The sequence below is a fragment of the Tachypleus tridentatus genome, chromosome 13 (genome assembly GCF_004210375.1).
Source record: "Tachypleus tridentatus isolate NWPU-2018 chromosome 13, ASM421037v1, whole genome shotgun sequence".
Lineage (NCBI taxonomy): Eukaryota > Metazoa > Arthropoda > Merostomata > Xiphosura > Limulidae > Tachypleus > Tachypleus tridentatus.
The window spans coordinates 233170808-233198405 of NC_134837.1; the positions used below are offsets into that span (position 1 = coordinate 233170808).

The following is a 27598-nucleotide window of genomic DNA, read 5'->3' on the forward strand; positions in this document are numbered from 1 at the left end:
GTTAAGTTGTGTTTCCTGTGGTCCCTGAGACAAAGTTTTTTGAGCTTATCTTAAACTGTAAGCTGATCTTTATACCACACATGAAGCAGCTATGGGTAAAATGTACAAGAGCAATGAACATCCTTCATGTCCTTTCTTCCACCACTTTGGGGAGTGGATCGATGTTCTGTGCTAAAGATATATCGTGCTCTTATACAATCAAAACTCGACTATGGATCACTGGTCTATGGCTCTTCCAGGACCTCGACCTTAAAGATGCTGGACCCCATTCATCATCAAGGACTTCAGCTCTGCACTGGGGCTTTCCACACTTCTCCAGTTCAGAGCTTATACATAGAGTCTCATGAACCTTCTTTGCACCTCCGATGTTTGCATCTGTCTATACTGTATGCTTCAAAACTTTGTTCCTCGCCAAAGCATCCCACCTGAGGTTGTGGTTTCCTTCATCGATGGGCCATACTTCTTCAGAACAGACGATCTGCCATTGCTCCTTTTGGCCTTCATATCTAGGCACAGTTGGATGAATTGGGTGTGTCCTTGGATAACATTGATGTATCCACTGGTCAGCTCATCTCACCATGGCTTCTTACAGTCCACAAATGTGACCTATCTTTAAGCTAAGCAGTATTCATACTGCACAATTTATACTGACTTGCTTAGTCCTCTAGTGGCTCTGGAGTCACTTCACATTAGTTCACACCCTGTTCTTGCCGATATTTAAAACCGACTAGCCCATTTCCTTTAACATCTACTTCTCTCCAGTTTTTCTGGATACCAGGCCACATTGGTATTCGTCGGAAGGAGCTCGCCGACACTGCAGCTAAATCTATTTGCTATGGCACTATCACTGCTGTGCCTGTCCCATACATGGACTATTGTTTTGTATTCAAGGTTTGGCTCCATTCCAGTTAGCAATTGACTTGAAGTGTGCAATGTAAAAACAATCAGAAAGAGGAAGTTGTTCTAACTAAACTATGCATTTTTCACAGTTTTTTAACTCATCATTTTCTTTTATATGGGACTGATGCATCAATGTGTTGTCTGTGCAACACTCAGGTCACAATAAGCCACATTTCACTGTTTTTCCATCGTTATGACTCTCAACGATGGCACCATTTTAAACACATTTTATCCTATGGTTTATCCATAATGATAGACAGTATTATTGGTGATGGTGACACTGTCCACTTTGGAAATGTTTTTAGTTTTTTAAAGGCCATTAATCTTTTTAATGTTATTTAAGTTTTTTAATTTATACATTTGACTTTTTTAATGTGATTTCCTTTTAAGAATCAAAGTCCATTAAGTTCGATTTGAAATTAGAAAATGGCCGTAACGTCAAATAACTTGAAACCAGGACTGGAAAGGCCAACTTCAGTTGTCTAAAGCTGTTGTTTGAACTACTGTTAGTCATCCTGGTGAATTATAATAATAAAAATTTTACTATGGAAAGTCTTTTAAAACTTGTATTACTTTCTGAAAATGGCCATGATGTTAAATAACTTGGAACCAGGACTGGAAAGGCCAACTTCAGGTGACTGATGGTGGTTTTTGAATTTACCTGTTAGTCTTACTGGTAAGTTATGATAATTATAGTTATGCTACAGAAACTTCTTTACAACTTGTATTACTGTAGTTTTTTCTTACTGCTGTAGACTGGATGTAAACATTGGTTTTAAAGCTATTTTTGTTTTAACTTTGTTTTGTTTTACCTGAATTTCCTTTTATGAATTTTACTAAATTTAATTTTAACTTTTTACTGGATGTTTGGTGCAGATAGCCAAGCTGCTTTGTGCCATAAAACTCCAAACCAACCAACCAATCTTGTCCAGTTTGACTGATTCTATTTCTTTTCAACTTGTTGATGGTGATGACTTAAATTACTTGCCAATGGGACACTCCTTCTTGTTTGTCTTGTGGTAAATCAGGGATTTTTTTCTTGAACTTACAAGCTTGTCATACATCTCCTGGAGGTTTGTGTTCCAAGTGCTTTGTCTTAATTGGTATTTGAATTTGTAATCTTGACACTTTATTCCATGGAGTGACCTTTTAATATTCCATTATTTTGGTGGAGCTACCTTGTGGGGGGTACTCTTCAGTATGAAGTTTTTGAATCTTTTCTCATTTCTCACCTTTTTTTTATTTTTTGTCTCTGGTTCAACATTCTCTTGCTCTGACTGTCAAGCTCAGATAGGTTTACAATAGTCTTTTTTTTTTTATTCTGTGCATATTCTTCCCCACAATTTTGAACATCCATGCCTTTTCAGCTCAGGTCTTTCTGATTGATCTTTCCTGCACGACATTGCTTTGAATTTTCTCAGGTTAATTTCAGATTGGCTTGATTTCTGTTTTTGTTTTCTGGATTGATTTTCTTATCCTACATTTTAGTGGCTCATAAGGCATATTTATTTTTATTTTTTTATTTCTTACCATTTTTCATGTTTCTTTTCAGTGATATCTGGATAATCTTCTTAGTCTGGTACTTGTGGGTTACTTCATTGTCTATAATGCTTGTTTCCATTAAGTCCAGTTTTCATGTTTCTTTCTCTTTCTCTGCTTTTTTATGGGTGATTTTTTTCATTCTTCCCTTACCCATTGGGCTTAGATTGTGATTCATGTGGCCTTTTCTTATTTGTCTCCTTCTTCCCATTTTCATTTCCTTATGTTTTCATTCCTATCATGCACCTTCCTTTTTCATGTACATGTCTACCTTGGTGTCAGTTGGAGGTGGTACTTCATCTGTTTAGCACTAGGACTCCATCTCATACATTCATTTTCTGTTCTCTGCCTTGTGTAGCTGTTTCTTCTGTGTTGAAATTCTGTCATCTCCCTCTCTTGTCATCATTCATTCTTTCATGAGATTGTGATGTGACTAGATAAGTTACCTTTTCACATATATATATATATATATATATATGTACCTCTTCTTTTTCATGTCTCTCTTTTCTTATTGAATCTTACTCTATGGCAATTGTTGCAGACCAGGCATTCTTGAAATTGTCATATCGTCACTATGAGACCATGTTAAATTGCATATTATAATTCCATGGCCATGAAATACATCCTGTAGAAATGGAGTATGCCACAAAATTACTTATTGGTTTATCCTTGCAGTAGAATTACTTCATAAATATGCTTATCCCAGACTGTACTCACCAATGGACTACATGGGTAAAGTAGAAGGGAATAGTTGCTCAACCCTGCCATGCCTTGTATTGAATAAATTTGTATGGTCTGCCTTTAAAAATAGGGTTTTGTGGTCACCCATTGCACTGTCTCTTAAACAAATGGAGTGAGTTATCAAAATTGCAGTTCACTTCTGACTTTACAAACATGTAACAAGAGCCTTTAAAAATTCAGCTAAGTTATTTGATGTGATTTCCATGAAAGCAAATTTGAAACTGAAAGAGGAAATAGACAATTCTTTGTAAAGAATAAATATAATGATACATTATTTGAAATAATAAAACTTCAACTTTCTGTTGGCTATAAATGATATGGCATGAAATGTCAAAGAAAACTTACTGGTAGTTTGTCAAAGAAAGGATGTAACAAATGGATTTTATTTTCTAGTTTATGACATATTAAACAGATAGGAATGTAGATTAGAAGAAAGTGACATTACATCAATAATATCTATATTGTAATGAGCTAGTTACATTAAATTCTGTACTTCAGAGAGGGGTGGTAAATGAAATAGAGAATGGAGAAGTAAATCCAGCACAGTGAAGTGTTAATTTGCATGTTCTTATTTTAACCAAGATTTTGGTATTAAATCTAACATTTTTCAACTACCATATTATAAAAATAAATATGTCCAGTACAGTGACGTGTTAGTTTACATGTTCTTATTTTAACCAAACTTGTGTTGTTTTTTTGGAATAGCATAGTCAGCTTTGCAAAATATTTCTAAAGTGATGGACTTACAATGTGTTAAAAAGGAATCATCTGATATTTCTCTAAGGTTATGAATAAAAGATCAGTTGTTAGAATGGATTTATAATGGACAGTTTCTGTTGGAAGAATTATCTGTTATAGATTCAGTACCCGTTTACAGACCATCTTCAGGTCTGTTATGTACATTTTGTTGTTTCATATCTTGTAGGGTATCTGGGATGAATTGATCTAGTGTACTATTATCTTAATGAATTGAGAGGAGGTGGTTTGTGATTGGTTGGTTGGTTAGTTTTGTGAACAAGGCTTGTTGGTGGATTTTTGAAGAATTTAAATCATAGATTGCTTATCTCTGTTCCCAAATTCCAGCCATTGCTGTATTATAGCCTGAGGTTACAAGTTAACCCTCTCTCAATAGACAGGTCAAAGGATGCATGTCACAATGTTTAAGATAATTATTTTAAACATTTAGTTAAATAACTTAAACTATTATTGTATCAAAGTTTTGTTTATTATTCAAATCTTAACAGAGGTTTTGATTCCTTAATTAGAAAGAAAATATTAAAAATATTTGAAGTATGCTTTTTTGTGTTTCATGTGGCATGTTGTCTTTTTTATCACTGTGTTTATATTTTATTATGCCTACCATACAAAATTTAGTGTTTAGTGAACTAGAACTTCAAATTTCAGACATCTACAATCTAAAATGTAAAGTTTGAACTTCTCAAATTTTTGATTTGCTGAGATATCAATATATTTTGCAAACCTGCAAGGGTAATACTGCCAACCACTCCATTCTTTTGAAACTTTTTGCATTTTCACTCCTACTTTTCTTAAATATATGTTTATAATTATTAGAAATAGCATATTTCAAACCATGTAAATATGACAGTCATTTGTAATTGGCTTGAAGGGGAAATTGAAATATATTTAGGAATATGCTGCTCTGAACAGAAAGTAGATTTGATTTAACTTGCATACAGCTTATAGTTAGAAAACCAGATAAATTACAACAGTTTTATATGTATCAATATAATAATTTAATAGTTTTTGGTTTTCCAAAATGCACTTTTGAAATAAACAAAAATTAATTTTTTTTCTTCCTATAATTCCGAGAATAAATGAAGCTCAGCAACTGTGACACACACATACAAATGAATTCTGTAAGGTTGTAAGTACCAAAGATTATTGTTTATGTATAATATTTTATTATGTTGTGTTTGAAAAAACACACTAAAAATTAAGGATTTATGAGTAAATAGTAATAATGTATATTAATGTTCATAAGCACTTTACACAACTTGTACAACTATACTGCCAAACTATGCCCTCTTTTTTGAAGATAACTAACATCCAAATACCTACCAAATTAATAGGATTGCACAGAGCCATATTATAAACATTTTCTTGCACTTTTGTTATTTGAGACAATTCTTGTTGCAACCACTGTTCTATAAGTCAACCAATAAATTCTCCTCTCTCATTGTATTCTCAGAGCCAGAATTATGATAAACTCAAGGAAAGTTGTGATAATTGCTTTATCTCTGGATGACCCTTACCCACCATATATATGCTCATGGGTTGTGCTTGCACCACCACATGAATGACTGGCTTCTGTTAGCTTATTCTAAAGTGGAGTTTTCACATCACACACATCTTCTTTTGTCAAAAGCTGCTTTAGTGGATTGGATTATCAGGCTGGAGAAGCCTTTCCTGTCCCTTACCCATTATCTTGTCCACTTGGGGGGGTCTTTTCTCAACCCACACCTTTGTTGAACAAATCTTCTCCTCTTTGACTCTGCTTATTGGGGATTTCAGTCCTCCTTGCCTTTGCTGCTTCCTCTCTTACTGCTTGTGAAGCTCTATCATGTTTGTGAATGGGACTTTCATGAAGCACTTATCCCCTTCAGTGGACTCTGCATGACCAGTGGATTTTGCTTGGAATCCATTGTATTCTTTCTTACCCTCTTTCCCTTGTTGACAATTCTTGTTGGTGGTTAAACAAGACCCATACATTGTTGAGTGTACTGCATTCTCTTCCTTATCCAGATTTGCATCTCTTCACAGAAGCTTTCCAATGTGGTTTGGGGACTGTGGACTGATTGGCAGGAGGCTTTAGGAATAATAATCTATGACTAAGTGATCTTACCATATCAGTACCCTGGAGCTTCTGATGGTATAGCAAGCTAGTGTTCTCTTTCTTCTAATTGTCAGGAATTGACTAATCATGATCCATTCTTACAATTCTATGGCAGGATAGCTTATATCAACCAGCAAGCTGGCATTCATTCTCATTCCCTTTGTGGTTGAACTTCAGATTCACTTTCTTTTGGGCCCACAAACAAGGAATAAATTTGTTAGTGTCATGTTATAAGTACTTTAAATTTCATGGCAGTTTCTCTTTCCAGACTGAACAAAATATATCCCATGTAGTGGCCCTTGACTCTCATGTTTTCCAGTGACTGTGTTTACAGTGGGATACTCTTAATCTGGATGCATATACCACTTTCTTCAATCCCAATTTCCCTTTTTTTTGGGGGGTCTCAAATTCATCATCCACAGTCCATAGCTGTCAATGCATTCAGCCAGGATTGACTTGACTGATATATTTATTCTCCCATTTGTCTTCTTCTCCAGGTGGCTTCAATCTTTCATGCTACTTTGTATTAGGTTCTTTTGAATACTCCTTACTGGTTGATACAACCCTAGTTTCTTTGTTCACTTCAACTTTGTACTGCTCCTCTATTGTCTCTTTCTCTCACTATGTCACCTCTATGTCAACCATTACCAGTATTTCATCCTGACCTTCCTACCCTCTGTATTCAAGCCTGCATTTATCAGGTCTTTGCTTAAGAGTTCCAGGTAGTCTTAGTGGGTCACTTCCTTTTTAGCTAGTTTGATTTGCCATTCTTTAGTGGAGGTTTATTAATGCAAAGGGAATGTATTCTACCATTGGTTTTTGAAATGAGGCTTTTCTCCTTCTCAACCTACCATTCCTCTTATTACAGATCTCTTCACTTGGCTCTTTGATTGTGGGACATCAGTCTTATCCATCACTGGATATTGAGCAATCTTTTTTCACTACTTCCATTTTTTTGGTATCATTTTGTGTTTACATCTCATATTTCTCCCTTTTGTTGAAATCCTCCTCACTAGGCAGTCCTTCTGGATTAGGATGTCAAGATGGTTCTTTACTGCCTTATTCTACTTGGGATCTTTTGTCCTCCTGGTCTTTATTTCACCTGTCCCTTGAGACCTTTTTCCTACTCCTGTTAGCTGGTGGGTATTGCTGGTCTGATATATTTACCATCATCTTCTCACACACTGTACCATTCTACATATTTTCTCCATTAATTGGATTGATCTTTCCTTCCCAAGACTTTGGCAGCTTGTGAAGGTAATTCTTCCTTGTGGCTGATTTTTCTTTCTTCCATCTTCCACCTGTATTTCTGATCTGACCCTGTATGTGTTCCATATATGCTCTTTGTTGTTGCACTGCCTGCACATCTTCGTTCCTTGGTTCTCATTTTGTTCTTTTCAAGTCCTGAAAACATTTCTCTGATCATGACATTTCTCCTTCAACACTTACCAATTAGGTTTGGCATTTGATTCAATTGGCTCATTCTTCCTTGCCTTTTTCTTCCTGAAATTCTTTCCAGATGTTGTCACATTAGATCAGGCATTAACTTTTCCCTAACATCTTGCCTTCATCATCCATTGGAAGAAATTATTCATTTGGATCTGTAGACTACTTTTCATACATTTATCTCTTACTTTCTGCATTGGATGGTTGTTTCTTCCTCATTAAGTACTGTCTTTAATCTTTGCCAACCTACAGGTTTTGGTGAGACTGTAACTAGATAAGTTATTTTTTTTATCTACATCTTAATTTCTTTCAGTGGCATGTCCCTTTTTTGTTGTTAGGATCTTGCTTTGTAGCAAGTGTTGCCTGTCCGGGTATACTTAATATGCTCCAAATCTCCACTGTAAGCCCATGATGCTATAATAAAATACAACATTCCCATGGCCAGTAACATACACTATTGAGATAGGGTTTTCCCTCACAGTATATTTACTTCATTCATATGCTTATTCCAAACTATAGTGTCCATGGTCTTCATAGTTAAAGCAAAAGGCAATAGCTGCCAATCCCTGTCATCCCTTTGAATGAATAAACCATGGATGGTCTCCTTTTCTAAACAGGATTTTCATGTACATCTGTTGCACTGTCTCCAGTGTTGGTGTTCCTCTGGATTCTCCATTGCATTTTATCCCCCCTTATTCTTCTCGTGAAGTATGGGAGTTTTTTCCACTTTTCAGTTCCAAACCACTGGATTGGTGGACTATGAAGGTATTTTCCTGAGTGTAATATGATGCTAATAATATATAAATACACAACATTCATTCAGTTGAGAGTAGGACTGTTGTATAAATGATGTTGGTCCTTCATTCATATGCTCCATCTCTATATGGTTGGCTCCAAGGGTTGATGTCACACCCAACATTTGTGACTATCTAGAAAGTGGAGTTGTGTATCACTTATAGAAGTAATACAGTTCTGTGCATGATGTGCTCCAATGTTATATAGTCCTGTCAGAGGATATGATGTTGCTTTGGAATTGATCCATCACAATGCAGTTCTTTCCTTTGATTGAGATTCCTTATTCTACCATGTGTTGCCTATATTTTTAATATTTCTCTCAATTTGCCTTATGTTTATAAAAATGAGAATAATGCTGAATGAGATGATGATTCTCCTTCTGGTGCTCACTTAAGTATCTATTAGATAGCATTTGAGCATGATGTGAGCTCTCACTGGGGCTAATCTATTACTTCCACCATTTGAATAATCAGTTTCCTGATGTATTGTTAGTTGTGGATTGCCTGTTTCATACATTAGTTTGCACAGTATATATTTCCATTCTACTGAACATGAGGGGAAGATGGTGTGGACACTTCTACCATGGATCAGAGGTTATACTTCTGATTCCACTTTGCTTTGGACTGGAGTTGATCTGCTGCATACAGTCCATTGTGCTCTAGCCACTCTACATCTCCAGGTTTGCTTTCCCTCTATGTTACTGTCCATATAGAACTCATCAACAGCCTCTCTTCAGTGGGATTGAGATTAGCAAATAATGTAGTTTAGATTCCAATCCAATTGTTTTCTCTTTCTTTTGGTTGTGCTCCTCCATGTTTTCTGTGACACTTCTTTCCTCACTGGGTGAGGAGTAAATCTGGTGCAGTCTCTCATGTATGATTCTGTTTTAAGAGGATCATCAGTATAAGGAGTTCTTCAGATGCTTCTTATATCTTTCACTGGCTCCTCTACCTATTTAAGGTGGAATTATTGCTGTATATGTTATGTACTGTATTGGAAGTTATCGTTATTGTATAATGAGAATATATTTTCAACAGGTACTTACCTCTTTTCACACTTCCCACCTATCCTCTTCGCTGAAAACCAGCATTTCTTTTTCTGCCAAAACTCAAAGTGATATTTTGAGAGATTTGAATATAGGGAGCCACATGTATTAGGAGATTATGCCACACTCCTAATGGTGAAGGGTTTTTGGATGATAATTTGCATGGGAGACACAGTAGAACTGTAATAAAAATGGAGTACATGGGAACAGAAGGCTTGTGGCATACAAATCTTTTTGCATATAGGGGGCAGAAATAAATGTAAATAACTATATGTGAAAGAAAGTATCTATTGGAAATATATTTTCATTATAGGAAAATTATAACTTCTGTATATGGCTGCTTTGTTTGGGCTTCTGTAACGTTGATGTAATCTTTTGTGTGGCTGTGTTTCATCAAAGGCATTGATTTTATTTACTGCAGTGCAATAATTATAGGCATTAATATAATTTAGCATTGTAGACAATTCATGGAAATAGTTTTTCCATTGAGGCTTTAGCTTTGTTGTTTCTTGATTTTTTATCTGATGCTTTTTAATTTTTTTTGTTTTCACATGTGACTACAACTTTACCTTCTTGAACTGTTGGGATTTCATTTTTGATATGCATGAAGACAGAATTGAGTTTTTATATGATAGATTTTTCAATGTGAAAATCTCTGATTTTTCACTATTGTGTATATTTTTTAAAGTGAATAAGAGAAAAAAGGCAGAGTTTCATAAAAATTACAAATTGGTTTGATTTTCCAGTTTATCTGTCTTTCTGCCATATTGTTGGATTATGTTTACAATGTAATGGCAAATTAATATTGTAAACAAACTGGCAAGCAAATGAAACAGTATCACTAGTAACAGTTTTTTTGAATTTTTTTTGGAGGTTACAACGAAAAAAAAATCACAAATGATAAGCAATGAGGTTTAGCAAAAACAGCAAGCTTTGGTTGCAAACAAGTGTTCTGGAGGATGGTTTCCAGAGCAGGAGGATTTTATGTAATATATTGAGGTAGATATCAATCCCCTATTCCTTACATGTTCATCAAGTGACTTTCAGGGGTTTATATGAGCAATGTGGCAACACTGAAGTCTGTGAGAAGTGCATGCTAACTATAAAATATGACTTCTGCTTGCATGTGCATCTTTAAGAAGAATGAGCATGTTGACATGGGCATTTAGCCGAATGCTTTGCCTTGATAGAGCTACACCTTATTGGAATTTAATTCATATAAGAATGGTATTTCATCATTATACAATAATGTCAGCATATTAGCTTGATAGTGTGCAGATTTCTTCTAGACAAGCTTGATAGTGTGCAGATTTCTTCTAGACATTTTACTTGACTCTGATTATTTAACTAACAGATTTGTATGAGTGCACTTGTTGTCAGGTTTGTTTTATTGTATTGTGTAAAAAGGTGTTGAATAAAATAGTTTGAAACTTCAGAAGAACTTTCTGCAAATAAAATCACCCAATTTTATGTCATATTTGCATAGATTCAGACCTTTAACATTTCTAAAAGGTTTCATTGTGATAAGTTAATTAAAAATACTTTTGTTGTAGCTTTTATTTACTGATCTTCTTGTCTTCCTGTATTCTTTAAAACTTCTCTATATATTTTGTTTTATTTTATAAAACAGTAAATTTTAATGCTGATTCACAGAAACAACACCCACATATCCACTGTGTTTATGATCACCAGCATACAATAAAAACAACTTTTGCCAAACCGAAGTTATAATTATACCAACTTGTTAAAGTGTGTTAATCAGTTTTCATTTAGTATATGCAATATGTTTGAAACCTATTTTATTTTCATTATTTTTTTTCTTACATTTTCTTTCAAGAAAAGTATTTGCATATGTTGTTTTTGGATTCAACCAGAACAAAATATATTATTGCATTTTTAAGAAGTGTTCTATATACATGTAATTAAAAAATAAATAAGTGAACTAGTTAAAACTAGATTCCTCAATTTTAAATGCCAGCTTTTCTTATTATTCTCAATTAAAAACTATGCAGGATGTTTCAGTCATGAATGACCCAGTTGGGTGGCATGAGTTGGGTGAGAGATGTATGGTTTAATATAAATTACCTATCATTCTAAATTTTTAAAGAACCAATGAAATTTAATGTACTATTTGAACTAAATTTAAAATTATTTTAATGTAAAGAAGATAAATATCCTGGGATATGAATTTCTTGTAAATAAAAAAATTGGCTTTACATCAGAACCATTTTAATGGAGCTGTTTGATAAAAATACCAGGTATTGAAACAAATTTGTGACTGTAAAAATTTTTGATTCTGAGATAGAGCTATCTTAGAAAAGTTATAAAAGTTTTTAGCTGTAAATATATTTAAACATAGAAATTTCTGAAGTTATTTAAGTATTGTTGTAATTTTTTTATTTTAATGACTTCTCATAACATTAGGCATGAAACTTGAATTTTTGAATATGTTTTGTCTTCTCCTCATTGTTTCTGAAAAATTTAAATTTTGTTTTGCTGAAATAACCACCATTTTTACAAAACAATTGCTTGTTTATCAGTCAGTTAGATTAAAATGTATTTGATCTGTTTACCTGCTAGTAATTCTGTGTTTTATGAAGTAGAATTTTTCTGTAGAATTGTGAAGGTGTTTTATAAATCTTTATTTTTATAGAACTTTGTTTATTTGCAAACAATGTAATTATTTGTATTTTACTATGCAATATTTTCATCAGTATTCAGTAATATGCTGATAAAAGTAAAATTCAAGATCTATGTTTGGAAAATATTAAATATTAATCTTAAAACAACTAATCTATACCATGAGAATGGTATAAAAAGAGAAAAGTTACAGTGTACATTCTAATATTTACTATGTGAAACTGTATTCTCCTTTGTTTTAAATTAAATAGTTTTATGTTGCTTTTCTTAAGCTCCTGGCAAGTGTCAAGTTTGAAATTTTTTGCATTTCTAGTTCTGGAGCAGTTCCTCCTGGGGATGCTTCCATGCTTATTCCTGATGCAATGAGAGATGTGCATACTTTGGTATGTTGCTTTTATGTTTAACTTGAACAACTCAAAGGGCAAAATTCCACCAGTGAATTGAAAACTGGTAGAAAGTAAACTTATAGGCATTTGTTTCCACAATTAAAACAATTTCTTTAGGATTGAGATTTATTTGATAAAAAAACATTTATTCTATACATAAGAATAAAAAATAGCAAAATTTAATGTTTAGTTTAATTCAGTGAGTTCTGAACTAAATACTTAGCACTTGTGAATAATATTTGTTGTACATAATATGATATCCCTAATCCTGTAGAAGAAATATAATTTTGAATGAAGTAGTACTAATTTTTCCTTGTAACTTGAATACAAATGTATTTGTATAAATTTTATATAATTACTGTTTTTCAATCTCAGTTACCATGGTGTGGCTTGTACGTCAGCTTTCATTTGGTGTTGTAAGACAGTTATTTTTTTTTGTATAACAGTGATAGTAAATACTGTGAAACTCCATGTATTATATTTGAATCAAAATTTATAAAATTTACAGTTCAGGAAATTAAGAGGAAAATTTTAAAGTGTCAGAAGATATAATACTAATTTTAAAATGTATAACAAAGGTAAGCATTTTTAATTCTTGTTAACAATTTGAGAGTAAGATATTTTTTTGAAATTTAAAAGATATGAATTCATTCAATATCACATATTAAATGTGCTTATTTGTAAAAGCTATGTAATCTGTAGAAAATAACTTTGCAGTTTCAAACTATTTCATGTTGTACTTTTGTTTTGAAATGCAATGAAACAATACAAGAAGTGTGTCAATTTGAAACACCTGGGTTTCATATAAAGTTAAAAGTGACTTTACTATTATTGAAAGAGAAGACAGGATATGACATAACATATAAAGCTTGTTGTTATTTTCATTTATTTACTTGTTTTTGTTCACTTATAATTTTTGTCTGCAATAACAAGTCAATATTTCCTAGCAATGAGAATGAAAGGGCACTTCTAGTGCTATTGTCTTTAGAATTAAGGCATGCATGTAAGTGCTAATGAACATATAAATGAAACTTAAACAAAAGTGTGATTAGTTTTAAAGAGATGTTTAATCCAGATTGAGTATTATGGAAGATGAAATGGAAAATTTAATATTTAATGTTCTCTATTGGATTTTTGTACTTTGATGATGTGTGGACTTGTTTTATTAAGTAACACCTTTATAGCTTTAATTGTAGTTTTACACACACACACATATACATGCAGAGAGACAGAAAAACTTTGTGTTGAACATTTGTACACTGGCAAAACTTGTGTTATTTTAATTTTATACCTCTTTTTTGTAGTAGTTACATGGGAGTAAAATGCACTCTACTAAAAGGGTAACGTTTCAGTTTTGTTTAGTCTTTTCTTACTAGAAATACTGAAAATACTAGAAATGTTGTAAAATAGATAAAACCATTTAAGTATCTGAATGAAAAATGTGAGAGATATTTATTAAATTAAAATTTATACATCAATAAAGGTCTGCTTCTGTTGCAGGCTAACAAGCTACATTCTAAGCCAATTTTAACTCTATCAGATGTTATGTGCCCATGTTGTTACCACTTATTCTTGAGATCCATCTTTCAGTAACTCATTACTGTGTTGAATTAAGTAACATGCACAATCTGCAGTCAAGCATGCATCATTTATTTGTCCTTATCTTTCCAAATTTAACCTTATCTAACCTAACAAGTTTCTAATGTTTACTTTTTAGTTATTTTAATAATAAAAAATGCTTGGAAGACACTAAATGTACTACTTACATTTTACCTGTTTTTTTTTTTTTTCTGCAGCTCTTGATGAAATTTAAGCCCTCTTTTTTTATAATTATGGTTGTGGTACATTAAATAATTTTTATTTACTTAATGCATATAAGAATACATATAGTAACATCTACAAAGTAAACAATTTTCAATAAGTGTTATAATTTAACTTTTTTCTAATTGAGGCAAGAGAAGTTTTAAATAATTCCCTTAGCTCCCTAATCTAAACACCATGGGGTTAGCTTTTAACTGAAAGACAAAATTGATAACTAAACAGGATGTGTTGTTCAATAGATTAAAACTTGGCCTTTTTATTTGGTTATAAATCATACAATTCAAAATGTCAGAGAATTATTGACTGTATGAGAAAGAGATGATGTAAGAGGTAGATATAGTAGGTGGTTTTGGTTTACTAGATCATGACTGTAAACAAAGAAAATTGAAGGTTATAAAAGTGACGCTTTACCTTAACAATGCCTATAATATGATGAGTAATTTACTTTAAATTCTGTACTTTATAGAGCGGTGGTAGATAAAGAAAGGGAAAAGGTAGAGAATGTACTAGGACAGGTTGAGGGGCTTTAAAATATTTCCTCATAAAATAAAGAAATTTAAACTTGTATGTTATTAAAATTTGATTCATTAATTTCCATGTTTCCCAGCATCAAAGATGCACCCCCATTTTGATTAGCTAAATTAAAAAAAAAAAGATAATCATAAGAATAAGGTTGCAGCACTTCCACCAATCTTACCAAAATGTTTTGTGAATTGTTTAATGACTTTATACAACAACTGAGCAGAATGGTCTGAATTGAACCAAAACAAACTTACAATATTTTTCAAATGGCTACCATTACCATGTAGTGTTTTTGCAATTTTACTTTTTATATGTTCTCATAATGTTACCTTAATATGAGGTAAGTAAATATGTCATTATTTCATGAAAAACAGGCAAATTAGACCATGGACTGATCTACCTTAGCCTACTGTGGAAATGCCAATGAATTTTGTGATCATTTATGATTATCTTGTTTATTTGTTATTTGATACTAAGTAACTTAAACATTTCCTTCTGGGCCATATAGAGGGGCTTGGATTACTGTCTAGTATCAACACACTTCCTCTAGACTTAGGTTTAGGCCTATGAGCAACGTAACCTTTGGCCTGGAAAACACTGTAAAGTTTTGAGACTTATTTTGGTGAAAAAATAGCGTCTTTGACGCTGGGAAATGCGGTACATTTTGATGCAAAATTTGTTAATATATTTTAATAATAAAGCAATTTAATTGTATTTTAAATGTAACTGTGTAGAAGGTCATGATGTGCACCTGTAGTGAGAGGGTGGAATACTTTTCCTCCTTTCCATTTTTTTGCAGTCTTACATGCAAATATAGTTATCAAGTGTTTTTAGCCATAGCATAGTAGCTCATGGAATGGTTCTGAGTGTTTTTCAAGTACTGACTTTTAGGTTCTAGCTCTGTTATGTCTTGACCAATAAATCTAATTACAGTATTGTACACAGGAAGTCAAACCTTTTCAACTGATGTATTTGATCATGCCCAAGGTCTAGTAGATTAATATACTCTAGTTCTGCTTAAAAGAATTTCATTTTGAGGGTAAACTGGTAGAGGTCTTAGTGAGTAATAAAATCAACTAGCTATACATGCACTCTATGCTTGGTATTGGTGGTGCATAAAAATATAGCTCATAAAGAAAGAAAAAGTTCCATAGATTAATTTATTCTAATCCTGCTTAAACCAATTAAAATGCTATGGCTTACAAATATTCCCTTTTGTTTTCCTCTTAAATAAAGTCTGTTTCTTTCATTAAAGTGCAGTGAATATAAATTAATCTATATAAAAGATATTATTTGTGTGTTGATATTCTGTTTACAGTATACTGAGAAACAAATAAATTATTTTTGTCAACAGAAATCAGTGTTTCTGAAAATTAGGATTGTAGAAAACTTTAAAGACATCAAGATATGGAAAGTTTACAATTTGACAGTATTTTTGTGTAATTACAAAGCAGTTTGAAATGTTTTTGTGTACAGTTTTATGATAATTAACAGGATATTTCCAAGACATATAATCTTTTTATTTTATTTGGAGAAATGATTAATATGACACATCTTCAAAGCTCAAAATACACATACTCCTATGTGAGTTGATCAAATATAAAGTGTTACATGTTTTAATTTATCTCAGATTGAATATCCAATTTATTATGATATGTATTATGATTTCAAATATCTGTAAATTTGAATTTGTATTTAAAAGTTAATTAAATGTTAATATGTATCAAATTTATGATATTTGTCATCAAGATTGATACACATTTTTTCTTAACACTAATATATTTTAATGTACAAAAAACAACAATACAATTTATAATAACAGCTTTTCAAACTCATAAATAATATTCAGTCTTCTGTCTGGTCTGGAACTGAATATTTTATTAATGGTCCAGGTCCATAAGGTGCAAATTACTTTTGTGTCGATACACTTCACTTGACAAGAATGCTAGCTAGCTATATTCTTCACATGTGAGTTTTTTTCTGCTGAAGTTATGTAATGGCTTTGTAGAAATGATAACATCCAAAGTTAATTTACTGAAGTTTAATGGTTTCTAATGTTTGAAATCTATAAATCTTCATGGTCAGATTCTGTAGTTTTCCAATTAATAAGTGTTAATCAAAGTTACAGCTTCTGAGGCTTGTAGTATACTGATTGTAGCAATCAAACACTATTCTGTTGTCTGTTGGTGCATTGATTTATAAACTTTAGGCAAAATTCTCGAAAGTTCATTTGGCCAAACAATATTTGAAGATATGCTATTGCTTTCATGAAACATACATTATTGATTCTTATTCTTGAGAATCTTCTACAAATTTGGAGAACAGACAGGACTTGCACAACACACATTTAACAATATATGTTCTGTGCATTAAACTGAAATAAATGTAAATATTAAATATATAACAGTAAATCTGTTACAAAAGAATGAAAGCAGGTATAAGATTTAGGTTTATGATTGATAAAAACCTTTCTTTTAGGTGAAGTATTTTGTTTTAATGGATTCAAGAGCTCGTGGTTTTGTGCGACCAATGTGTATGGCATATGTGACTTCTGACAAATTGTGAGTTTTATTTACAGATACAATATATGTATATACCAGTATTTTGTTAAATTTTAATTTTTTGTTGTTATATGATAGTAGCAGTGAAACTTTTTGTGTATTAATTTTGTCACAGAATTGTCAAAATATATTGTCCTAATCTAGAAATTTCTCAAATTAAAGAAAGTTTGTGTTTGAGCTTAAGTGTGGGAAATATAACATTTACAATAATTTCTTGAAGGTGATGTTTTAATATAAAATGTTTTTATATAAAACTTCTATGAGAAGTAGGTATAAGAATAAAGTCTATTATTTTTAAAGTAATTGTTCTGCTTCTGGCTGTGAATTCTTAGTTTTTTTGTGTGCTCATAAGAGAGAACTGTTTCATCTATAATTCATTGTAGAAATATTTCATATTGAAAGAGCAGCAATTTTGCTTCTAGATTTATTGTCCAATTCCTCTGTGTTGAAATAGTTACACATTTCCAGTAAAATTTATAAAAAAGCTTTATTTTGTCTTTAGCTTTTGTACTGATAACCTTTTTACATTTTGTAAATCATTGTGAAATGTTTTCTCTATTATTATGAAAGTTAGAAACATAACAGACTCTTATTAATTACATGAAAGAGAGCACACTTTGAGAACAGTTTCTGTGTTTTACTTGAGATTCTTTGTTGGGTTCTTTTGTGTTTGAAAGAATGCTGTTCTTCATTTACTCTTTGTTGAGTTTCTGCCACTGTTAAAAGAGTACTATCTAACTTCTATTTGTTATTTGTGATAAAAGAATACATTTACTTTTAATCTTTATTGAGTTGCTAGTGGTGTTAAATAAGTACTATTTCACATCTAATCACTGTTTGAATTACATTCTATATAGGGTAATGTGCTTTAATCTACTAACTGTTAAGTTGTTCATTCAAAGAGCATTGCCCTACTTGTACTTACTTCTGAGTTGCTATATTTAAATTGCCATTGTTTTGAAAAATACTGTTTTACTTTGGAATGTATTTTGAAGCTGCAACATGCATCTGTGTTAAAAAGAATACAGTGTAATTTCTAAACTTGTTTTAGTTTTATGTAGTACTTTTCCAGAACACCTGTAATTTATTGTAATACATCTTTAAAATTATAACAGCTCAGTGCAATGTTTTTCAGTGAGTTTGTATGCTTAAGTATAATTTTTGGTTTGTAGTTGTTTATTAATAGAGGATTTGTATGTTTCAATTTATCTCTTATGAAAGTGAAAACATGATAGCTAAGAAGTATTGTTCTTTTCTTTTTTTTATTCTTATTGTGTAATACTCTAACATTTGTTAAAAGTATTCAGTAACTGTGAATAAAGATGACTTTTTAAATTAATATTTATTTCCTTTCTCAGCAAACTTCTGACAAATGCTCCTGATATTGAAGAAGTACTGCAGAAGGTGAAAACAAGTTGTATATTTGTATCTGTGTTTCTCATCAAGTTAATTTTTATATAGAGACTAGTAATTTTATTGATGTAGAATATGAATTTATTATGTTTGTTTCCATTTAAATATTCAAGGATGCAGAACATTTATTTATTTTGTTTTTTATATTTAAACATTCACTGACACAGAACATATATTTAATGTTTGTATTTAAATGCTTACTGATACGGTATAGTTTCTCTTTCAGACATCCAACATCTTTAAGCATAGCAATAGGAAACAGTTTCTACGAGAACTGGAAGCTCTTATGGAAGACTTGGAACATGCAAAAAATTGTAAGTTGTTTTCAGAAATATTTTTTAATCAGTATGACAGAATAGTTTTTTTTTATCATATACTTCTGTCCATTTATGAAAAGGTTTGAAAAAATTGTTTTTACATAATTTAATATATTTAATATAATTGGAATGTTTTTTGAATTTAACTTTCTGATTACATTAATTCTGCTGTTTTAAAAATTAAAATACTGATAAAATATCAGAAATAATTCATCATTGCTTGGAAGTGGCACTGAACATGCTCATTGTACAGGGAGAATGGGATTCTCATGGCATTGATGGTGAACTATCTAGATTGTTTTTCTCGTACCTTAATATGGTATATGTAAAATATTGTGGATATTGTTAACACATTTCATGAAAAATTTTTTTGCCCAGTAGATGTACCAAAATAAGTGATCATTTTTATTTAGATTTGATAACATAAACAGATAAAAAACATAAAGATATTTTAATATTTGTGCTCTTACTTGTGTATATCAGTATACAGAATAATATAGTCAATTACCTATGCTCTAATATATGTTAATTAGAAATGTTAATACTCATAGATAGCTAACCAGATAAACTATAACTGTTAGATATCACTTGATCTCAGCCATAAACTTTGTTTGCAAAATATCACATTACAGCTATTGATAAAGGAAACCAGTTTCAAAAGTTAAGGTTGTAGCTCATCAACAAATCTATGTTAGTTATAATGTGTTCATTCTTGTTTATTGTTAACTGGTAAAATAAAGTCCAAAATGAAATACATTAACCAATATTGAAGAAGTTAAAGGTGATTGGGTACATGAAATGTAATGAACATAACAAACACAGAAAGTTTAAAATCAAAAGCAGTAATTTAAATAGTTTCAACACAATTTTCACAAGAAACTTTGAAAATTTTAAAAATTATAAATACTAAATTAAATTGTATAATTGTTATGCATAAATTAGATACTAATTAAAAAGTATGGACCATGATTCATACAATTTAGTAATTTAAATGTGAAAATGAATAGGGTATCAATGACAGCTTGCCTATCTGAAAAAGGGATAACTATACATTGGGCATTTGAAGGATTACTTATTAGACAAACAATTATTACTGTATGGGAATTAATTCTTTGATTGAAATTTCACATTAATAGTATTTAGAAATTGAAGTGATGTTTTATTTAACTGATACAGTGCCAAATATTCCATTTTTGTTGAGCCTTTCTATGCTGCAGATCTAAACACTTATCTGTCATTTAGTCCATTGTTGTGTATCTCGTGCTTGAGATAGGGTGAGTCTTCCTTCTGTTCTGAAGGCTGCATAAATAAAGATGTGTAACATCAGTGTCATTGTGTTTAGGTGTTTCTTCTCTCCCTTTTCTATTTTCAAACTTATGTGTTTTGGGCTCATGGCTTAGGGTGTACTTAACAGTGTCTGGGGAGCATTTAAAGTCTACATCAATTTGTTGGAGAGTCAAACCAGCACCATGTAAAGCTTTTATGTGAATTCTATGCTCTTCTGACTATTCTCTATGCTTTTCTTTGGCTGTGGCAAAAAATAGTGTTAAATGCTGTTTTTATTGAGGTTTATTTGTGAAATGCTATTAAATTGATTTATTCTAGCATATAGCAGTACCATATGCTAGCTTCTTTTTATATAGTTAAGACACTGCATGGTGTATCATGATAGTTATTTCTGACCCAATATATGATCAGTGTATTCATTCAAGCGGAATCCTTATGTTATATCCTTGGTACAAGTATATGGGAATTCTAAAGAATGATGAGTATTCTTACTCTAGCTCATTCAGTTATTAACAGGGATCATTGAAGCATTACCACAGTGTTGAAATTTATATTCTATTATAGCATGGAAGAATTAGTCCCATAAAATGGAAAGAATGAAAAATATTCCCTTGTTCTAACACTTTTGCAAATAACTATAGTTGAGTAAAAGCTTCCTTTTTTTGCATTAAAATATCTAAGGTAAACTTTTGTTCTTTCATGTGCTTTCAAACCACTTAAACTTTGTTTCATTTAATCATTTATATTAAACAATATAATAAATAATTTTTGATTCACTAACTTCAGGTAATGTTGAAATCACAAAAATTTCTCCAATATATATTTTTTAAATTATTTTTTGAAACTAGCTCAAAACCACAAACTAACTCAGTGTATTAGTCAGAAGAAATATACAGATGGAGTAGAATCTACTAATTCTGTGAAAATGGATTCTATTGAAGCTGTCAGATGTGATCTTCATCAAACAAAACAGCACGTTAAGCCACTGCTGGTAAGATTACAGGCCTGTAAAGAGTGAACTGGTTTATTGAAACATTTCAAAACAGTGCCACCTCTACTTATCGAAAGTTAACTCAATTTTGATTTGCTTTCCAAGCACTGCTAAAATTGTTCAACAAAGCATCAGTCTTTTATACCCTTTCATTTTTGTGTCATTGCAGCAACATGTGCTGATCATGTGACTACTCTCCACCAATCATACTAAGCCACCTGTTCAAGTGTAGATAGCTACCTCAACTATTACTGCACAGTCCTCCCTTTCTCAGTTGACATTATAGTCCTTAATGAACTTGTTCAGTTTGTGAGTAGAAGAATTTGATTGTGTTATGATTTCACTTATATACCAGTTTCAAGCTACTTTGTTTGATTTACATTGTTTCTATTCATTTGTTTTAGAAGTGTTTGTATTTTTTAATTCTACTTTGTTCATGTGAATTTTAGATTTATTATGGAGGATGTTGAAATTCTTGCCATAAGATGAATACTGGTACCCAGGTCTCAGGGTTGATGGTGTCTGCTAGGGAAGCACATGCTGTAGTTTGCAGGAAGTTTGTGTTTTAGGTTCAGCTGACAATTTTTACTTTCTCTTTACAATTTTTGTGTGAAGAGGAATATAACTGTTGTATTTCACTTGTCACTGTGCTTTTATGCAACTTGCTGGGTTAGGTGTTTTTCTTTTCCCAGGAGATCTGTAGTAAGATCTTCAGTGTGTATATCTCACACCCTGTAGGTATACTCATGTTCAGTGACTTTATGTGAGCTTGTGTGATAGACTTTATTTTCACACTCGGTGATTTAGGTCATTCTTGTTTTCCCTGCTCAGTGTTGGTTAAATAGATTTTTATACTTCTTTTACCATATAGGCCAATTTAATTTAAACTTGCAATTAGAGTTTGATTGTCCCTTTGTTTCAGTTTGCATTTTTACTTCTTTTCACTGTTAGTATTATTTTGTTTGTAAATACCTTTTTCTTTGTCACTAGTCACATCTAGATGGAATTAAACTTATTGTTATTGTTAACTGGGTACCTTTTTATTCTCATGTTCTTTAGGATCAATTTTATTTTGGTGTCTTTTACCTTTTAGATGTTTTGGGTGGACTTTTGTACAATAGTTGTTACTCATTGTTTTCTGTTTTAGGTTGAATTAACTGTTTTTCTGGTTTGTTAATTTTATGTAATTTGTAGAGTTTACACATTTTTACCTTTTGTTTGTATTTTTATAATGAGTATTTTCTTTTATAGTTTAGTTTGTGTCTTTGGCAACACTTCACAACAGTTTTGTGGACTCTGTGAGTTCTATCTGTAGGTTTCTGCCTTCAGTTTTGCTCTCCCTTTATACACTTCCTGCATCTCCATCTCTTTTCCTTGGGACCATACCTCATCCATTCATCCTTCCAAATCTGTTTGCAACCTACTACACAATGGAGCTGTTGAATGGGTGGTTTTCACTCAACTAGGATCTTAATCCCATCTATTTATTGTCTCCAAAATACATGGGAGACTGGAGTCACATCTTAATTATTTCCAGGCTGTATTCTTATCTGGAGCCCTATCTCTCATTTCAGTGTCTTTTTTGCCTCATTGTCATGTCATTTTTCTTTGATTCATCCATGAGGGATCTTTTGTCCAGTTATGGCTACTGCCATTCAGTTTTTTCTTCACCTTCATACATATTTTATTGAGTGGTGCATTCATCTGCACATCCTCTTCATTCACAGGGTCTTCAGGCTCCCTGTAACATGGATGACTGGCTTCTGCTCATATCTTCTTGTACCCAGTCAGTCACTCACACCTGCATACTTCATCAAGACCTTTACCTACCCCTTCATAATATCTTGGTTCATTTGAGGGTTTTATTCACTTCCTGTCTCACTTGAATCCAGCCTTTTTCACTTAGGCTCAGGGATATGGAACTGGCAGTAATGAAGTCCCTATCTTCTCCTCTTTATGTATGAAAGTTTTCTCTATCTTGGGGTTGTCATTAGAAGCTCTTATTTTCTTGGATCAGACACAGTTGCATTCCCTTCATTGGATGCTTTTTACCTCTCTCTCTTCCAGCCAGGATCAGATTCAGTCTTGCATGGTGACTCACAAAGGGATTCCCATTCATTTGCCTCAAACCAGGTCTTAAGTCTCATCTGTTTACAGATACCTCCTTAGTTAGATTTTCTCTATTCCTGAGAGATTTTAGGTTGATAGTAAGTTTAGGAGGCTACTCTCAGTTTCCACATTCTGGAATCTTTCACAGTTGATCTGGCTGTGTATCATTTCCTCCTATTCTTGCAGGGATGAATAGTTATGGTTCATTCTCACAATTTCAGTCATCAGCTGTGTTACCAAGCAAGGGGGAAACAAGTCCAGATTTCTCTGTTTTCAGACCCTAGATCTCCTGTACTAGACCACTGACCACGACAGTGGCATGTCATGTTCCCGGAGTTATGAATATTGTGTTAGTGATGTCCCAATTTGGTTCTCCCCATGTACCAATCTCTTCATTTTTATGTTTTTCTGTGGGTGTGTTCTTAACTGAAAACTCCACACACACACAAATATATACATATATAAGCATTTTCTACATACTGGAAACCAAACTTTCTACTTTTTGGGGTTTAAGTTCATCACCTCTCAGCTATGAGGGTGGATGTATTAATTCCAGATTAGAGGGGTCTGCACCTATATGCTCACTCTTTGACCATCTTCTTCACCTGGATCTTTTCCTTGTTGCTTTTTGCTATTGCTCCATATTGGTTTGCTCAGATGTTGTTCTTTCTGCTTTGGCCTTTACTGATGCTACAGTTCCTGCTCTTATCTCTGATGACTGCAATCAGATGTTTTTCATCCTAGTTTCATCACATATTAGCTTCACATGTGCCTTTTTTTTTATGGCCCTGTGCCTCAACTTTGGGTCTTGCCCCTCATGTAGTGTCTTTTCTTGTCTTTACTATTTATCTTTTTTCTTTGTCTCTGTAGTATCTTCTTCTTCTTCATGTGTCAAATCTGCAGCAGACATCGACGACCATGGCATGCCAGACTTCACTGTTGTCAATCCTCCTTATCAACTCGATGTTGCTCATTGAGTTCTTGGTGACATAGTTATTGAGGCTGTCGATATATTTAGTTCTTTGACACCCTCTGCTTTTCCTCCCTTCTAGTTTTCCACATAGCATCTGTTTCTCTATCCCATTCTTCCTACAGATGTGTCCTAGAAATTCCATTTGTCTCTTTCTTATAGTTTTCATGAGGGACCTTTTGTATCCTGCCAGTTCCATGACTTCCACATTTGTTTTTCTTTCAGTCCATGATATTTTTAGCATCCTTCTAAGGAACCACATTTCAGCAGCTTCTAATCTCTTCTCTGTATCTTTGTTCAGTGTCCAGCTCTCACAGCCATTTTGGAAGTTAATGTTTTCTATCACTGAAAATTTATTTCTTATAGGTACTTATCTCATCACACCCACTTCCGTCCTTTCCCCTACTCTGACTTGCTGGTGTTTCTGGCACAATACAACACAAACTAACGTGGCAGGGGTTTAGTTTAGAGAGAGAGAGAAATTGCAAGAATTCTCTCTCCAACTGGGGTGTTCAGGAACGTTGTGGTTCCTCTTCGTCCCCTTTCGTGAAAGGTTATTAGGTTTAGTTTTATTTATTTATTTATTAAATAATTTTTTACTCTTTTTTTTTTTTTGGGGTGAAGGAGGTCACTCTTAATGTTATCCTAGACCGAGGCAAAGGCAGCACCGGAGAGAATGGCCAGGTCCTGTCCCGAAAGGCAGAAGTCAAAGTAAATATGAACGTGAACTCAAACGACCCAAATCAGGGTCTGGCAATAAAGTTGCCTGGGCTGGGATCTAAAAATCCAATGCCTAAGTTTTTGCTGTGGGGGGAAACGGGAGTGCCCCGAAAAAAACCACTTTCACAGGACAGGCACCGAAAGTTTTGCCTGTTTCTGGCATGCATCTGCCAATCCTCAAAAGTGAGGATTGTGTTGCAGAAGTAGAGGGAGCTACCTGCACTTGTGGAGGTGGTGTACTGTGATTGGTGGATGATAGTCACATGATCAACAAATATTGCTGTAATGATGCAAAAATAAATGAGTATGAAAGACTGGTGCATTGTTGAAAGATTTTAGCAATGCTTATAGGGCAATCCAAGGTTGATAGATTTGTTTGACAGAGTTAAGTGCCAATTGAAAATACATTTTCAGTGGTAGAAAATGTCAACATTTAAAAAACTTCCCGTGTTTCTCTGATAATAAGACCTACCCATAAAATAAGACCTAGGGTGATTTTTGGGGATAGTTTTAATATAAGCCCTACCCTTAAAATAAGCCCTAGTTAAGAGTGGCAGGAAGAGGAACGAAATAAAAAAAAATTAATTTATTAATTAGTTTAATAGTTAGTTAATTAGTTTGTTTAAGTATTAATCAGTTAGTTTAATAGTTTAATAATAGTTTATTTTAAATGGTTAGTTTAATAGTTTTACTTTGTAACTTCATTTTTTTAATATATCAAAATAAGACATCCCCTGAAAATAAGCCCTAGTGTCATATTTTGGAGTGAAAATTAATATAAGCCCTGTCTTATTTTCGTAGAATCATGGTAGTTACAGAGTATTTTAAAGGGTATATTTTATGTAAAAGCATAGATGAATCAGAAAATCTAGTTATTTTAAATATAATTTGATTAGTTTGTGTAACTGCAAAATTTAATAAAATTAAACAGCATATTTCTGTAGAACTTTCTTATCAATGCTAAAAATGTGTAATGACAATTTCAATGAGTGTTCAAAAAGATCATCTTCATATTTCTTCAAGTGTGATTGTGAGGATGTAACTGTTATAATGAAGGAAAAACAAAACAATAGTATATATGTCTTTATAATTTATCTTACAATTTAGTATTTCTTTTAACTGAAGGAAAAAACAGAATATATGGATGAAAAATTAGAAGAATTTTTGGATTTTCTACATCATTTGCCATATCAGGCCACAAATTGCTATTTCAGGACCACTTTAGAAACAGCTTGTAATGAAACTTCTAAATTAGAAGTAAGTCCCTTTTTTAAAATTTTTTATTGGCTACATGGTACTTGAAGTCCTCTGCAGAAACTGTTTTTAACAAAGCATTATCTTAGAAGCAAGTTGTAATCTTTGAAAGTTATTTTATAAAAATTGTTGTATTTTAGGTCTGCTATAGAAAGTGCTCAAGACAAAATTCCTGCAGTAGAAGAAAGCCATTTTTTCATCACGTACAAGTATCCCTACTTAACTGAAAACAGTTGTTAATGATAAATCACTAAATAATGGTTTTTATATTATTTTATTTCATAAGTTTTCAGTATATTGTAGGTATAGTAATATTATAGAATCTTAGTTAGTTAATTTTTTACTTTTCTATTGTGATTTTTCATATAATTGTATTCCTGTTTTGTTTCAGTGCTTTTTAGGAGGTGGACTTACTTTGTGAAGTTAGGGATAAGAGAAGAAAACATGAATATTAGTTTAATATACAGAAATTTTTGCTAATCTTAGAGATGTATGAAAACAAGATATTGTTTTTCCATCAATGAGAGAAATTATTAAGAGGAAAGAGACGTATCTGCTTATTACATTGTTAACATGCTTTCATTTTCACTAAAAGAAAAAAGAGAATTACTAAAACCATACTAGTGAGGTTCTCAGTGTTTCATTGAAGTTTGTTGAAATATTTACATATTAAGAAGTAACTGTATCATGTTTTGTTTTATAGCCTAGGTCTCTGAACATACAATTGTCTCGAAAGTTTTGTGATAACTTGCGGCCATTAACATCTCTTAGTCCTTCAGGATCCTTGTTTGGTTTGTACCTGCTGTTTGTGTTATGGAAGGTATGAACATTTTGCTTCATGTAAACATTTATTATATAAGCTGAAAAGTAAAGGTCTGACATACTTTAGCTTTTGTATAATAATATATAGTAACATTTCTGCAGTACTTTATCTGTTAGTTTTACTGTCAGTAAGGCCATGTGGTTGAATACAAAAGCTTATCAGACTGAGTAGGTTGGAGTATACAAAGTATTAGTTGCAACATTATTTAAATTAGTCGTCCATGAGATGTGAAACCTTATGGTATGTACACACTTCCCATTGAAAACTATTATTAGTGTAGTAAAGGAAGTTGGAATTAAAATTATTATCATTGTTGCTATAATATGACTGTTATGTTAAGCAGTTGTAAAAGTATTTGGTCTGAGAAGCTGTACATATCCAGATGGTTAAATCATTCATTTATGGAAGTGTGAATTATGCTAATTTCTGTACTGTTTTAAAACAACCAAATTAAACATATTGTT

At 32.3% G+C, this 27598-nt stretch overlaps 1 protein-coding gene across 6 annotated transcripts in view; it reads left to right on the plus strand.

Annotated features, from left to right (window-relative positions):
* LOC143240424 (uncharacterized) overlaps nucleotides 1-27598 on the plus strand; it is a 101121-nt gene that overhangs the window by 31565 nt on the left and 41958 nt on the right. For 5 of the 6 annotated variants that reach the window (XR_013021757.1, XR_013021758.1, XM_076482840.1 and 2 more), the window contains exons 4-10: nucleotides 12274-12343; nucleotides 17168-17250; nucleotides 18609-18654; nucleotides 18890-18977; nucleotides 21116-21258; nucleotides 26183-26314; nucleotides 27015-27131. Coding sequence is in view for 4 of the 6 variants with exons in the window: in XM_076482840.1 (XP_076338955.1) it covers nucleotides 12274-12343; nucleotides 17168-17250; nucleotides 18609-18654; nucleotides 18890-18977; nucleotides 21116-21258; nucleotides 26183-26314; nucleotides 27015-27131 (679 nt within the window). In the remaining 2 variants the exon portion in view is untranslated. Of the gene's footprint in view, nucleotides 1-5033; nucleotides 5066-12273; nucleotides 12344-17167; nucleotides 17251-18608; nucleotides 18655-18889; nucleotides 18978-21115; nucleotides 21259-26182; nucleotides 26315-27014; nucleotides 27132-27598 lie in introns of those variants that run through there. The other variant, XM_076482843.1, reaches the window with a different exon arrangement.